We start from the raw sequence: 15,188 nt of genomic DNA on the forward strand, positions 1-15,188 counted from the left end.
TCAGTAGCGGCATGTACTCGCCTTGCCACAAGACGTATACATGTACACACGCCGAGTTACTCTTGTCTGTTGTCATATATGACTGAAAAATTGTTAAGTATGACGTGACCCTTCCCCCCCACCCCAGGGCATAAATACATACATACAAGGTTCAAAATTAGGACTTACCTGAAGCCCCTGTCCCTAGGATGAGCCCCGTGAGGAAAGTCACTAGGACACCCACCCTCCGTATCACCGCCATACCGCGTATATACACAGTCAGTGCCCCTCCTCTGTATATCTAAAGGCCTGTCTATCTGTATCCCTCACAGGTATCAATCTGAGATGGCACTTTAATTGATTGATACGTCGTCTTAGTGTTCTCAAACGTCAGCTGTAAATTTACTGAGACGAGCCGTCATCCAGGGATCAATGATCACAGAGGGATAGACTGACAGCTAACTGTTTCTTATAAATAAAAATCTGCTGTTCCTATATAAACCAACTTGGTATCTGCTGCTCTGCATACTTCCGTATAAGCCTATGTTTAGGCCTATATTTACTTGCTAGGTTTATGTGATTGTTACCGGTGCCGAAATTTTGTCTCCCAAAACTCTGATCTTTTCCACCCCTCCCACACAGGACAGTTACATGTACATACGACAATGACGACAACCTGATCAGGCTTGTGCACTGCAGGTCACTTGGTCATGCAAACAGCTGATCTATGTTTTGTTTATTACCTTACAAATGCAAAGAACCACATTTGATCTATATAGATTGTCACAAAGGAATATGTCCTCAGCATATAGGTCGAAATGGGTACATGGCCATTGTATTGGTATATATAAGGGTAGCACTAGATAAAAGAGCGGCGGCAATCCGTCCTTACATGCACTCTGATGATTCCTTCGTCGTCATATGGCTGAAAAATTGTACGAAACTCACTCACTCGCTTGGTGTGTGTAAATAGATACATGAATAGATTAGTATTTTAATCATTCCATTCATTATAATGATAAATTGAAAATTAACCCATGAGAGAAATGGCTGCACAGCACAATATCATAGTGTGTCTTCTAGACTAGTGAAATCTAGCAAATTGCTATTATCATCACTGCATTTTTTTTATTTTTAGTACTTAATTCTGCCTCAGCCATGGTGCTTAGAGGTGTGTATTTTGCTTCCATTTAAGCATTTAAATGAACAATCAGATTGAAATCTCAACTGAGGTAAATTGACAAGAGGCCGTATTTCACTGCTTTCGTGTGGCCATTTGCTAATTATCAGACTCTCGCCAACGCTCTGGTTTTACTCTCTATCCTGTAATTCTTTTATTGTATTATATTTTATTTTTCATGATTTCATACCTCGCCGAAAATGGCCAAGAGCTATAGAATATAGAGATATATAGAACAGAGAAATAAACTGTCAGGTGTTGAATACGACTTCATTCTATTTATGCAAATAATGGGAGTGTAACGGTCATGCTATTGTAAGATGATATGGATCATTGGTTTTCTTTACAAGAATAAACCTTTGTTGAACTGAACCTATTCTACTATACCTTAATTCTTTACTAAACGGGGCAAGAAATGAAGAACTGCCTCATTTCTTTAAGCGATTATAAGGTCATCGGCGGCCAAAGCAAACTCACATAAAGAATACATACCTTCTAGAAATATATCAATTGTCAGAGGCCACGGTAATTCGGGAGTGACCTATTAAGGACACATTGGATTTACGCGGGCCATTCAAAACCATATTTGGAATAAATCCATTTTATGCATTTCTACGGAAGCCCATCAGTGCACGGTGAAAAAAACATCTCGTGGAAGAAAGTCGAAATTTCAACATAAGAAATTCGAAATTTCGACGTTTTACTCCATGTTCGTGAGCTAAAAAGAGCAGAATATATCGGGATAGTTCAACCTGAGGTGAAAACAGAACATGACACAGTTCCACACCACCTGCCGTTGTCATCAACGTATACTGATATAATGCCGAGGAAGATAGCATGTCATATAAAGTTTGGCGAAAAGAAGCCTAACTGTAGAGAAAAGGGTGGAAATTTAGTCGCAATTTCGAAGAAAGTCGAAATTTCCATGTATAAATTCGAAATTAAAAAATTTTTCACTGTTGACACCGATGGGCTTCCGTACATTTCTGTCACTCAGAGTGTAATTTAAATTAGCCTACCAGGCCATGTGTTGAAATTATATTTCGTGTCATCAACTGTTTAATATAAGAAAATCCAAAACAATTTTCAACAATATCTTGATCATATCCAAACTACAGAAAATCCTAAATCCGAAAATGGAATAAACGGTCATCCGAATAAACAGAAGCTGTTGCGCGGTTGTTCGTTCAAAGTCAATTTAGTTCTTAAGCTGCGAAAGAAATGTGATAATTGTCGTTTATAAGTAGGCCCCAACCACAGTTTTAAACTTTTTTTCTTGACTTTACTGAAAATCACGTTGGTCAAATCGTAACGTGCTCCTCACATACCAACACATGCATGCATCTATTTGTGAGCCCGCATGCAGGCTCTTTCCGAAAATTAATTTTATTTATTTATTTGATTGGTGTTTTACGCCGTACTCAAGAATATTTCACTTATGCCAGCATTATGGTTGGAGGAAACCGGGCAGAGCCCGGGGGAAACCCACGACCATCCGCAGGTTGTTTACAGACCGTCCTACTTACGGTCGGAGAGGAAGCCAGCATGCCGAAAATTGAGGATTATGCCATGCTTATATTACACATATGTAGGCCTATATCTTTCTGGATGCACTCCAGATCTGGGTTCATTCCGGTCCTACAATACAAAAAAAAGCTTCGCAATTTTCTTATTGGGGTATGAGAACGTTTGTAAACTACAGCTTTCCGAAGACCCCAGCGGCCATTCCGGAAGTAGCCAACTGTGGTCTTGTCAAGAGTGACAACTGGGGATAGCTGGTCCCGCGCTCCCAGAATGTTCAGCGATTGCATTTCCGAGTATTTCCAACCTTTGATGGAAAATATGCATAAAATAGAGATGTTATGAGAAGTTTTCCCTCATTTTTGGCGTCTCATGTTCCTTAAAAACATACTCTTCGTTTTGTAATATCATTACATGTATTCTTTTACTGTACAGAGAATTCCCGGAATTCCTAGGATTCTTTGGGGGACTTGATGGCAATATTACAGACGAACGAAAATCAATAAATCAATTCGGTATCAATTTTCTATATCCACAGACATCATTTGGGGGTGTTTGTCACTCGGACATTCACTTACAAGATGATAAAATCCCTCTGGGAGGAGATAAAGTCATGAAGTTTACAGACACGCCCGCGTACAAATTTCCTCAGGTTTTAGGTAAGTGTGATCTGTCATATGCAGCGAACGCCGAGTTGACACCAAATGTCAAACGATATGTATATATAGATGATATATGTAAGAGGAAAGTAAAATTTGAACTGCTTGTCCCAGTGAAATCTAGACGAATATCACTTTTATTTGTGAAAAAAATCCTGAGGTTTCTAATGTATATATGTTAAAGGATATATGACAATGGTTTTATTTCTTCATGTGTAGATTATCACGTGTAATAGCATATAACAAGTACAAACAAATTTTTCAACTTTCACGTTGGGAAGGGGAGGGGGGGGGGAAGTACAGTTTTCTTAATGCCCCAGCGGTCAGTCCGGAAATTAAGTAGCTGGCAACGGTGACGTCAACGAAGATCTCTGTTTAAAAAGAGCTCTGTGGTGGACAGACCGAACGGGTCTAGCTGAATGGGGGCGAGGGCGAGAGTGTTGCAGCGCGGAGGGGGCACTAAGCTGACCCGAAGAACAGGAATAAAAATACGCCCGAAATTAAATTTTCTTAGTAAAAATTCTGGGGCATAATTTTTGTTTTATATAGTTCCTTTTCATGTACTGTTTATGTGCTGTTTAATTAAAGTAAATACTGTTTCAGAGATCATATTAGAATAATATATATGTAGGTGTTGTTGCACAGGTGGTTGCAAGCGTGGCGCAATGACTTAGGAGTCTTTCACCAATGCGGTCGCTGTAAGCTTAAGTCCAGTACATGCTGGATTCCTCTCCGACCGTAAGTAGTACGGTCTGCCAATCAGCTGCAAATGGTCGCGGGTTTCCCCCTAGCTCTCTATGCCCGGTTTCCTCTCACGAAAATGATGATCTCCGTCGCATAAGTGAAATAACCTTAAATACAAATCGAAAACGTGGTTGTGGGCTTGGTGTGATGAAACCAGTAAGTTGTACTAGATTAAACACAGTATCATTATCATACTGACCCTGTTTTTTGTTTTGTATGTTTTTGTAATTTAGGCCACGAAATCTCCGGCGTGGTACATTCTCTGGGCAGTGAAGCTAATGCAGGTAGTACAGTCTTGGAAATGAGAATGGAACAATTTCATTCTCACAAAAATCTGACATAGTAATCGCACCTTATTCAGACTTTATAGGCTTGATAGGTTTATTTCCTGCTGCAGTGTGTCCGTTTTTCGTAAAATCGAATTCTCTCTAGCTTATTTCGGACATTATATCGCGTCTCTTCAGGTCTTGTCACTTCACGCGTTTGTGTTTTGAAACGACGATCGTGATTGATGGTAGTTTTTGACCTCTCCATTAAAAGAGGGGTCGTGGGAAGGTGCTAATTATGTTACGGTACTTCAGAGCTAGTCATCTATAAGCCATTATGGTCAGCGGCATGTATATCTAGTACATGGAGAATAAAATGTTCTTTTTTATCCGGGTTTCCCTTTGAACATCAGCTCACTCAAGTCGCTATATTTAGAAACATGGCCGAAGACCGACTTAATTGACAAGAGAATTTCTCTCTCTGTAACACATTCCATTCATTCTCTTTAATGCTACAAAGTTGGATAATCTAAAACTAGGCACTGGGAGTGAAATATAGCTATACAGGATTTATGTTTCCTTCTTGAAAAGATGGTGAAGAACTGAAGGTAGGAGACAAGGTGTTAGTGTACCCATGGCTGGGGTGCTACTCCAAGGATTGTGGGTTGTGCCGAAATGGAGAGACAAACACATGTTCGGTGTGGTCAAAGGCTTTAGGGTTAGGAGCCCCCGGAGGGTAAGTCATGTACAGAATTCACAACTTTGCAGTATACTTGGCTATACAGAATTGCCACTTTGCAGTATCCTTAACTATACTGTATCCAGGACTTTATACAGTATCCACAACTTTCCAGTATACTTGGCTATACAGAATCTACCACTTTGCAATTTCCTTAACTATACTGTATCCACCACTTTACAAAGGATCCACATCTTTGTAAAATATTCACAACTTAATACAGTGCACATGACTTTTTCTGGTATCAATGACTTTATACAGTATCACGACTATTCATGAATATGGACGATTTTATACAATATCCACAACCTTATACACTGTCCACAATATACATCACTTTTACCGTATCCTTGACTTTATTCAGCATCCTTGACTTTGCACAGTATCCACGACCTTATAATGTCCATTTAATTTACCAGACGCGTGAGAAAGTTCATCAATAATTTCTCAAATTTCAGTGGTTTAACCCGAGCAAACGGTTTCTGCTACTATAACATTGACTGTTATCTTGATATGGCCTAACGCAACTATCAGTAAATTAATCAACCAACCAACCAATCACTTATCATATCTGGATAGCGATATGTTAGAATATATAGAGAACGACTACTTTTGATCAGGCTTAAGCAGTATAGACCTCCCTTCTCCATTGCAGATATGGTTCGTACATTTCTGTGCCCGAGAGACGGTTCGCCTTTAAGGTGCCGGAGAACATCCCCATGGATACCGCAGCATTGATGACATGTAGTGGACTGACATCTTACTGTGCTATCAAACTCGCTAAACCCACCATCGACATGTTTGTTACCTGTAAAGGTGAGGTTCTTGTATGTATCCTTGCGTTTCAAGGTCGTACTTAGTCATATGGCGACGTGAAGTTATTATAGATGTGTGTACATGTTGCCAAAGTGCTGCCGCCACTGAAGTAACATGCCAAAGACACCACACATAATACCCCACCCAATTACAGTACACCGACTCCGGGTCAACCAGTCCTGTTTCTGTGCTCTAACCCCTCTATGCTGAGCGTCAAGCGAGGCAGCTATAAGTACCATTTTTAAAATGTTTGGTATGACCCGACCGGGCTTTGATCCCGCATGAGTCACGCAACTTCGAGACTGACTCTCTAAACATTAGGCTACCAAAGTGGAACTTTTGTACTGTATAACTGACTATTTTTCTTCTCAGTATGTTGTGTTTTGTAATACGCATTTCGAAGACCATATATAGATTTGTTTTTGCATCCATATGTGGCTCACTGGTCAAAATGGGAAAACACTAAAAATGGGTCGAAGTTTGCAACCATCAAACAACCGGAATAACCCCGAAAATGTAGCATAATTCCAAAAATGCAGAACAGGTTAAGAACAATGAACAATTAGAAGTGCCTGAAATGCATGACACATGCATGGAGGCTTATCCAGTTGGGCTCTGTGGTAATGCTTGCGTTAAAAAATCGAGTCCATGGAAAAACTTCATCGTATTTATGTAATTCTCTTTCTAACGGACGAGTAATCGCATGTCCGTGGAAACACAGCATTACTGATACAAATTGTCGTTTTAATCATATTTTTTTTATTTCAAAGGTCGAGCCAGTTTGCTGATAATTGGGGCTGGGGGCCTGGGCCTGTGGTGCATCCAACTCGCCAAGGCAGTCTTACATAATACTACTGTTGTCGTGGCTGACATTTCTGTAAATATGTTCTACTTCCATGATATGTATTACCTTGACGCGGAGAAGCTATGTAGGTCTTGACGAGATTTATTGCATGGCTTATCTGCGTGTCTCTGTGTGTGCATATCAACTCAACTATTTAAATTCCTGTGTTGCGACTCAAACTGTCTGTATTATAAAGAGATGGCTTGTTCGACATACACGACAGTTTAGCCGCACAAAAAAGTAACCAAAACCAGCAGATTTTATTTTACAACAGTTTATTAGGTTTAACAAGAACAGATAACAAAACTTATACAAATACTAAAGTACTTAAGTTTAACAAGAAAGGATAGCAGTATCTATACAAATACTAAAGTACTTACATGTACAACGGTGTCCAAACGGACGCGTATATTCCACAATGCTTAAAAATGAGGTAATATTCACAAGAGGGAAAATCCACAGTATAACTGAGTGTATGACGAAATATACACAAAATTACACAGACAGGGTCCGTGTACTAATAAGCACTGTGTACACAAGAGCACAAATTAAATATACAAGTTCAGACTGAACAAGTGCTCGGTGGAGATAGGATATAACAAAGCCAGAGGCTATAAAGACACCAAAATTCAGCACAAAAGGCCTACTAAGGTAACGCACAGCGAATGCATCCAAACTCTCAATAATTCTCCTTTCTCCTCCTTTCTCCTCCTGACCTGCTTTCATAGGTCTTATATAGACTGGTGGAATTTTCTAGAATAAGAAAATTCTTGAACACTTGTTGTAAACAAACAGGCTCCGAACTGAGCGTATTCTGGAACATTCTAAGGTAGAGGCAGACAGCAGGCCCTGAACTTAGCATATGTAAACAGTGGCAAGCTAAATTCAGAAGCTATCGGCAGTTGTGCACATAACACCTGTCATAGATATAGAGTAGTATATGCAATAAATGTTCTTGCACACACTCCCCTGGGGCCTTCCCCATAACAAATAGAGACTCCCAACCCCTATTCCCTGCTTCCCCCATAAACCCCCCACCCCCTTGGGACCCTCCCCAGAACAAATAGAGGCCCCCCAGCTCCACAGCGGAGGGTCTTGCGGCTATCGAAATTTCATATTAGAGAGACATCGCCACTAGATATTCGGCGATATTGCACAACGGCGCGTACAATGACCAAGAAGCACGAGCACTACAAGAGGCGCCCATAGGCGCGTGGCCCAGGGACCCACGGTCCCGCATTGCCTTGGAAGAATTGCAGGGATTCATCGACAGGTATAAAACGGCTGGGAAGCAAGACAACATGCCAAAGAGTCTCCATAATTGCCGGTGGCTTCTCATCGGCTCCACGGAGCTCTGTGGTAAGAGTTGTATGGGGGAGTACTGCGGCTTCCACCTATACCGTCTGCGGAAAGGTCCTGGCACCCAGCCATGTATTCGCTGTGGTCGGGGCGTTAAAAACCAATTTCTTCTTTGCGGGGCCTGTGGATATCATAATGTCCAGACGCCTGAAAGGCAGCGGAGGCGCAAGGCTTTCTTGGACTAGCTCAAACGGCTGGCGGCTATCGAAATTTCATATTAGAGAGACACCACTAGGTATACGATGATATTGCACAACGGGGAGTACAAACAGCTGGCGGCTATCGAAATTTGATATTAGTGAGCCATCGCCACTGGGTATACGGCGCGTACAATGAGGCACCATCAAAAAGCGCGAGCACTACGGGAGGAGTTTGAGACGCTCCTAGGTGTGCGGCCCAAGTACCCACGGTCTGGCATTGCCTTGGAAGAACTGCAGGGGATCCTCGACAGGCATAAAACGGCTGTGGCTGAGTAGAACTCCCAAAGTAACGAGGAGTTAAAGCAAGACAACAAGAACTTCCTCAGTAACGAGGAGTTGGATGAATTGCTAGGTGGAATACAGGGTGAAAAGAAACTAGAATTCATTAACACCGACAGGGCCATAAGGGATCTCCTCCGGGTCTTGCAGATGGGCGTACCCGAAGGTGTTTGGACGGACCCCGTAGCCTTCTTAGAAGAAATTCGAGCCAGTATTCACCAGAAGCTAGAAGAAGAGATCCGGGCACTCAACGGGGTTAAGTTCCAACTAGGCCTCAGGGTTCAGCTGCGAAAGGCCCACGCCGATGGCAGTGAAGAGTATACCAGCCCAGTACTCCGCAGCAAACAGGAGGCCCTCCTAGAGGTCGGTGAAATTGACGGGGCTCTAGATAAGGCCTTCCCCACCATCCAGGAGGCGCTAGAAAAATGGACACAGCGAGGGTCAGGGTGGGTTGTCAATAGCGTGCAAACACTCTGGCTTGACATTGCAAGGTATCAGCCACTGTGAGGGGGGTCCTACATCCCCCTATCCGCAGATGTGAGTGATAAGAAAGCAGTCATCAATGTGAAGAACAAAGACGACGACTGCCTCCGATAGGCACTCCGGTCCGCCTTATTTCCAGCCGCCAGAAACCCTCAGAGACCATCAAAGTATCCCACCGAAGATGGTCTTGGCTTTGGTGGGATCGACGCCCCCACGCCCATCTCTCAGATCCCTAAAGTGGAGGAAAAGAACGACCTCGCCATGAACAAGTTCGGGTGGGAAAAGGGTGTGATCGTGCATCGTCTCAGCAAGCAGCCCGGTGGCACGCCCCGAATCAATCTGCTGCTGATTGGGAAGGCAGGCAAATTCCATTATACATGGATAAAAGATCTCGATTCTCTCCTGTTCCAAGAAAAAAAGGTACGAAATCGCAAACACTTCTGTGAGCGGTGTCTACACGGTTACACAAGGGAGGATCTGCTCGAGGCGCATAAGCCGGAATGCCGTGGGATTGGCCAGACGGCGGTGAGGGTGGAAATGCCCCAGGAGGGGGAAAACAAGTTCACCTTTCAGAACCACCACAAACAGCTACCGGCTCCGTTCATCATATATGCCGACTTTGAGGCTCTGACCAAAAAGGTTGAAGGCCCACCCGCGTCACCTACAGAGAGCAACACTCAAAAGACTCAGCACCACGAGGCATGTAGTTACTGCTATGTTGTGGTGCGTTGCGACGGCCACACAAAACACCCCGTGGAATACAGAGGCCCTAACGCGACGGAACACTTCCTCAGAGCTCTCCGGCAGGAGGAGCGGGAAATCAAAGATGTTTTTGCTAACCCTATAGCCATGAGGATGACTCCCTAGGACTGGCAGGCCCACAACAACGCCGCAACCTGTCACGTGTGTGAGAAGCCTCTAGGCGCCGATTCTGTGCGCGATGACTGCCATATCACCGGCAAGTACAGAGGCGCGGCCCATAACGTATGCAACCTAAAGTTGCGGCTGGGTCCTAAGACAGCCATACCAGTAGTCTTCCACAACCTACGGAGCTACGACGGGCACCTCCTGATGGAAGCCATAAGTAAGCTGGAGGGCCGCATCTCCTGCATCCCCAACAACACGGAAAAGTACATCTCCTTCTCGCTGGGGCAGCTCCGCTTCATCGACAGCGTTCAATTCTTACCGGCTTCCCTTGACAATCTGGTAGAGGCCAACAAACCTGAGGCTTTCCACATCACAGCCAGGTATGAGCCTGCCGAAGAAAAACGTTAGTTACTCATGCGCAAGGGCGTCTACCCCTATGAGTGTATGGACTCCTGGGAGCGCTTCGACGAGTCCAGCCTCCCACCTAAAGAGGCTTTCTACAGTAAGCTCAAAGTCTCAGGCATTAGCGACGAGGACTACATCCATGCTCAACAGGTATGGATGGTATTTGACTGCACCAATCTGGGAGACTACACAGACTTTTACTGCCGCGCAGACGTGCTACTGTTGGCTGATGTTTTTGAGGCCTTCCGGAAGACTTGTTTACGGCAGCATGGATTGGACCCCGCTCACTACTTTACGAGCCCATGTCTCTCGTGGGATGCGCTGTTCAAGAAGACCGGGGTAGAGCTGGAGCTGTTGACTGACTATGACCAACATCTCTTAATTGAGAAGGGGGTTGCGAGGACGAATCTCCTTGGTAAGTAAGTGACACGCCAAAGCCAATAATCCGCAGGTGGGGGGATACAACCCCGAAAGTCCAAACAGCTACATCCAATACCTAAACGCCAATAATCTATATGGCTTGGCTATAAGTCAGTTCCTTCCAACGGGCGGCTTCCAGTGGGTAGATGACGCGCGGCGTCTCGGTGAAACGATTGCTACCCACCCCCACGACAGTCCTTCCGGTTACATACTCGAGGTCGACCTAGAGTGTCCGGCCGGCCTACATAACGCACATAACGGCTATCCATTAGCCCCAGAGCGTCTGGTGATCCAGAAGGAGTGGATGTCAGGCTATCAGCACGGCCTTCTCGGCAAGAAAGCGCCTACCGAGGTCGAGAAGCTGGTCCCCAACCTCCGCAACAAGGAACGGTACGTCCTGCATTACAGGAATTTACAGCTGTATCTATCTCTGGAAATGCGCCTGACAAAGGTTCACCGGGCCCTGAGATTCGCCCAGAGCCCTTGGATGGAACCCTATATCATGATGAACACCGAGCTCCGAAAAACGGCCGCGAGTAAATTCGAGAAGGACCTGTACAAGCTAATGAACACCTCGGTCTTCGGAAAAACCATGGAGAAACTTCGGAAGCGTGTGGACGTCAAGCTGGTACGCTCTGGAGAAGACGACAAGCTCCGACGCTTGATGGCCAGCCCGAGCTTCGCACGGGCAAACATTTTTGATAATGACCTCGCAGCGATTCAGATGCACAAGACCCGTCTAGTCCTAAACCGACCTATCTACGTAGGCATGAGCATTCTAGATCTCTCCAAGCACCTGATGTACGACTTCTACTATAACCACATAAAGGCCCAGTACGGAGAGCGCTGCCAGCTCCTCTACACTGACACCGATAGTCTGCTACTCGAGATTCAGACTGAGGATGTTTATAGGGACATGGCTGAGAATGCAAACCTGTGCGACACCTCAGATTACCCACAAGACCACCCCCTGCACAGCGTAGCAAATATGAAGGTCTTGGGTAAAATGAAGGACGAGTGCGCGGGGCGGCCGATCGCCGAATACATTGGTTTGCGTCCCAAGATGTACTCCATTCTGGATGCAGGTGGAGCCAACATTAAGAAGGCCAAGGGCGTGAAAAAGGGAGTTGTGGAAAGGCGCACCCGCCATAAGCAGTACAAAGAGGCCCTCTTCCAGAAGAAGATCTTCCTCCACGGTGTGGACGTGCTGCGATCAGAGCGCCACCATATGTATGGGCTGCACCTGAATAAGGTCTCACTGTCCCCCTTCGATAGTAAGCGCTGGATCGCCGAAGATGGTGTCCACACCTTGGCTTATGGCCATAGGGATGCGCCTCCTTGGCGGCGCCCGCTGGATGGGCTGGAATGGACATCCTCTTCGAGGAACTACTAGCGTCGTAGAACCCCATCCGGGGGAAGCTAAGTATCGGGAGGCACTATAAGCAACTTTTCACGAACGAAGCCCCGTCGCGGGCCATCCGACGTATCGTCTAGATAGTACAGCACGGGCTCATTAGGCTTTGTGACAGAGCGCCAAAGCCGATATATCTGTAGAGACCACATAAGATCAGTCGTGCGACAGCGGCCGCCCTCCAGCTCTCCAGGCTGATAGAGATAACGAACACCAACACCCTCGGGGATCTTCCGCTCATTAAGTCCAACGGGACGACCTGGAACCCTCAAGGAAGGCTTATGGGGCACCTCTTTTTCCTTGATGGCGTCTTTCGGCTTTTTATCGATCTGTCTCGTTGTCTCGTTATTCAGAGCGGCCACAACAGAGGGCAGCCGAGCCACCCATTCAGTAGACTGGTGCTCGGGAGGGAGGAGCATCTCCTGGGCGTACTGATGTCCAAAGAGCCGCTCAGCCAGAGCACTGTTGAAATGCTCCACTATGCCTTGATCTCGGTGGATATCCACGCGACCTCGGTGACATCGTGTTTGGCCAGCAGTTGGCTCACTACACCCATGAACTCGCGCCCAGGGTCAACTTGGAGAAGCTTCGGCCATCTCAGGGGTCCCCGCTTGTAGATGCGAGTGAGAGCGACAGCAACCACTTTAGATTCTTTTGTGGCCAACGGCTCTGCCTCTTTATAGCGCGAAGCTACGTCGACGACGGTAAGAGCGTATCTGTAGGTGCGCTTGCCGACCTTATCATGGAGAAAAAATAGCAGGTCGGCCTGGTGGACCTCGTTAGGCACGGCCACATCGAACTTCGGCCTCGGTATTTTTCGGGGAGGGGGCAGGTATATTTGCCAGATAGCCTGCTTTTTCAGCCAGGCCCGGACCATATCTTCGGAGACTTTAGCCGCAGTGGCAAGTTTCTGGATGGCCGCGAGACCCTTCCAGTACCCACGAGGGCTGTAGTAGATATTTGACAGGCGAGCAGACACCTTACTAGCCATATCATCAAGGTATTCTAGCAGCCCTCTAACAGATTTGCGACGAAAAAGATGTTAATCATCGCGGCTTATTTGCGCGCGCAGAACCACCTCACTATTAAGATTGTGCCTGCCATACGGCGAGGAGCTCGATGGCGAGTCCGGCACAGTCAGTTCGGAATACTTGGAGAGTTTTGCGATTGCATAACTCACACCCCCAACCACACACATCCCCAGGATGACGAAGGTCATCTCGCGGTGTTTTTGGTCTTCACTAGGCACATACAAATCGGAGAGCTGTGGCCCTTCCCCCAGCAGCGCCTCGCGTGTAAGAGTTTTGCCCGTGACCCTAGAATACTTGCGGATTGCAGCGTCGACATCCCGGAACTTTTGGACAGCGTGGCCCTGGCGGCGGAGTTCATCGTTGATCCAGTCCAAGCGCTCAATGCGCTTTCGGGCCCATTTTTCCTGGGCGGCTTGGATCTGCTCTACAGCGCGGTCATGGCGCCTCCGCTCTTCGTCGACACCGGAACTCCTCAGCATCGAAAACATATAGCTGCTCCCGCTGAAGGCCAAAGCGTTTACGAGGGCGCGGCCCATCATCATTGCGATGGAGGCCATTACTACTGGATTATATTGGGAGGCAGGAGCCCTTGTCTAATTAGCAATTCCTTCGAAAACATGGCCAGGCCTACATCTGCAATGACCATGCCGACCTCACGGGGTGTTAAGTCCAGCTTTGGGAGGGCTCCTTTCAGGAACATCTGGCCGAGACGAGCGTACCCAGTAGCCAGGAGAGAGACCACAGTGGCGTGGTAGGCCGCGTTGACTAGCACTTTTCCGTCACTGGTTGGAGTAGACATGCTGCTCTGTATAGAAAGGGTCGTGACGTGTATTCAAATGGAGATTCTTTTCTTGCGGTGTGATATCTTTTTGCGGCGTAATATCTGTACCTCGTCCATGTGCTGTATAGCGGCTGCGCCACACGCGTAGCAACACTAGCACTGCAAGACTGCCAACGCCTAATAACGCCTCCAGTGGGTGATTTGGTGTGCCTTCGTAGAATCCGGTTCCTTCGCAAAATCTGTGGCTCCCCCCTCCTAGAAAATCGTAGAATCCGGTTCCTTCGGCTGTTTCTTGGTGGAATCAGCTGCGCCAAGCAAAGCAGTCTTTGTCTCGCGAAGCTCGTCCTTGAGCTTTTCAGCCTTGGCCTTTCTCGCTGCAGCACCCGCTGGACCCGCAGCGACTTTTTGGGGATTCTTCGCAGGGCTGTCATTCGTGGAATCGGCTGTCACCCTCTCCTCTTCCTTCGGGCCTTCCGGATTCGTTGTACTCATGTTTTTCTGGATCATACGGCTCATTTCTAGGACAGCAGATGTGTTTAAATGAGCAGTGCTCAGCAGTGGTCAACGCCATGGTTAACGGAGCTAAGTACTTACCATAGCAGTAGTGCAGACAGCAGCCAGCACTGCTAAGCGCCTGTTAAACAAATGGGTCGGTGTCGAGCTGTGCCATTAGCTTTGGTCGATTCTCGGGTGGGATAGGTAGGAGCCAGCTGGCCGCCCTTACATATGATCTCAAGAACATACCTTCGAGACCGTTAACCATCCGCGCACCGAGCTTAGCCTCGTACCGGGAGTACAACCTTTCAACGTCTTCGTCGCTCATGGCGTCGATCTCAGCGGCCGTTACGTCTTTTCCGAGATATCGCTTGGCCTTTCCACCCGCTGCAAGTGCCGCCAGCCTATCCCCGTTCATCATCTTGTTGGCTGAGGCCGGGCTGTTGGTTGGGGCCGGGCTGCTGCCGTGCATCATCTTGTTCCTGCGTCGGCTGTTGGCTGGTTCCTGGTTGTTGGCTTCGGCCGGGCTCCTCCTTTGCACCCAGAATCTCGTCTATAAGCTCGTCGGTATCCATGCTTCAATGGAAAGGGGTGCCTACGTCTAATATATAATCTTAGATGTGGCGGGCGTATCAGTCATTAGCAGGAGCTGAGAATGCGGACTGTTCTTGAGCTTCTGTCGAACCTCAGCCTTTTCGCTCTCGGCCTC

At 46.6% G+C, this 15,188-nt stretch overlaps 1 protein-coding gene across 1 annotated transcript in view; it reads left to right on the forward strand.

Annotated features, from left to right (window-relative positions):
* LOC135468591 (alcohol dehydrogenase-like) overlaps positions 1-15,188 on the forward strand; it is a 48,341-nt gene that overhangs the window by 20,659 nt on the left and 12,494 nt on the right. The window contains exons 2-6 of the mRNA XM_064746931.1: positions 3,219-3,339; positions 4,317-4,367; positions 4,941-5,085; positions 5,744-5,904; positions 6,675-6,781. Coding sequence (XP_064603001.1) covers positions 3,219-3,339; positions 4,317-4,367; positions 4,941-5,085; positions 5,744-5,904; positions 6,675-6,781 — 585 coding nt within the window. The remainder of the gene's footprint in view (positions 1-3,218; positions 3,340-4,316; positions 4,368-4,940; positions 5,086-5,743; positions 5,905-6,674; positions 6,782-15,188) is intronic.

This window comes from Liolophura sinensis, chromosome 6 (genome assembly GCF_032854445.1).
Source record: "Liolophura sinensis isolate JHLJ2023 chromosome 6, CUHK_Ljap_v2, whole genome shotgun sequence".
Lineage (NCBI taxonomy): Eukaryota > Metazoa > Mollusca > Polyplacophora > Chitonida > Chitonidae > Liolophura > Liolophura sinensis.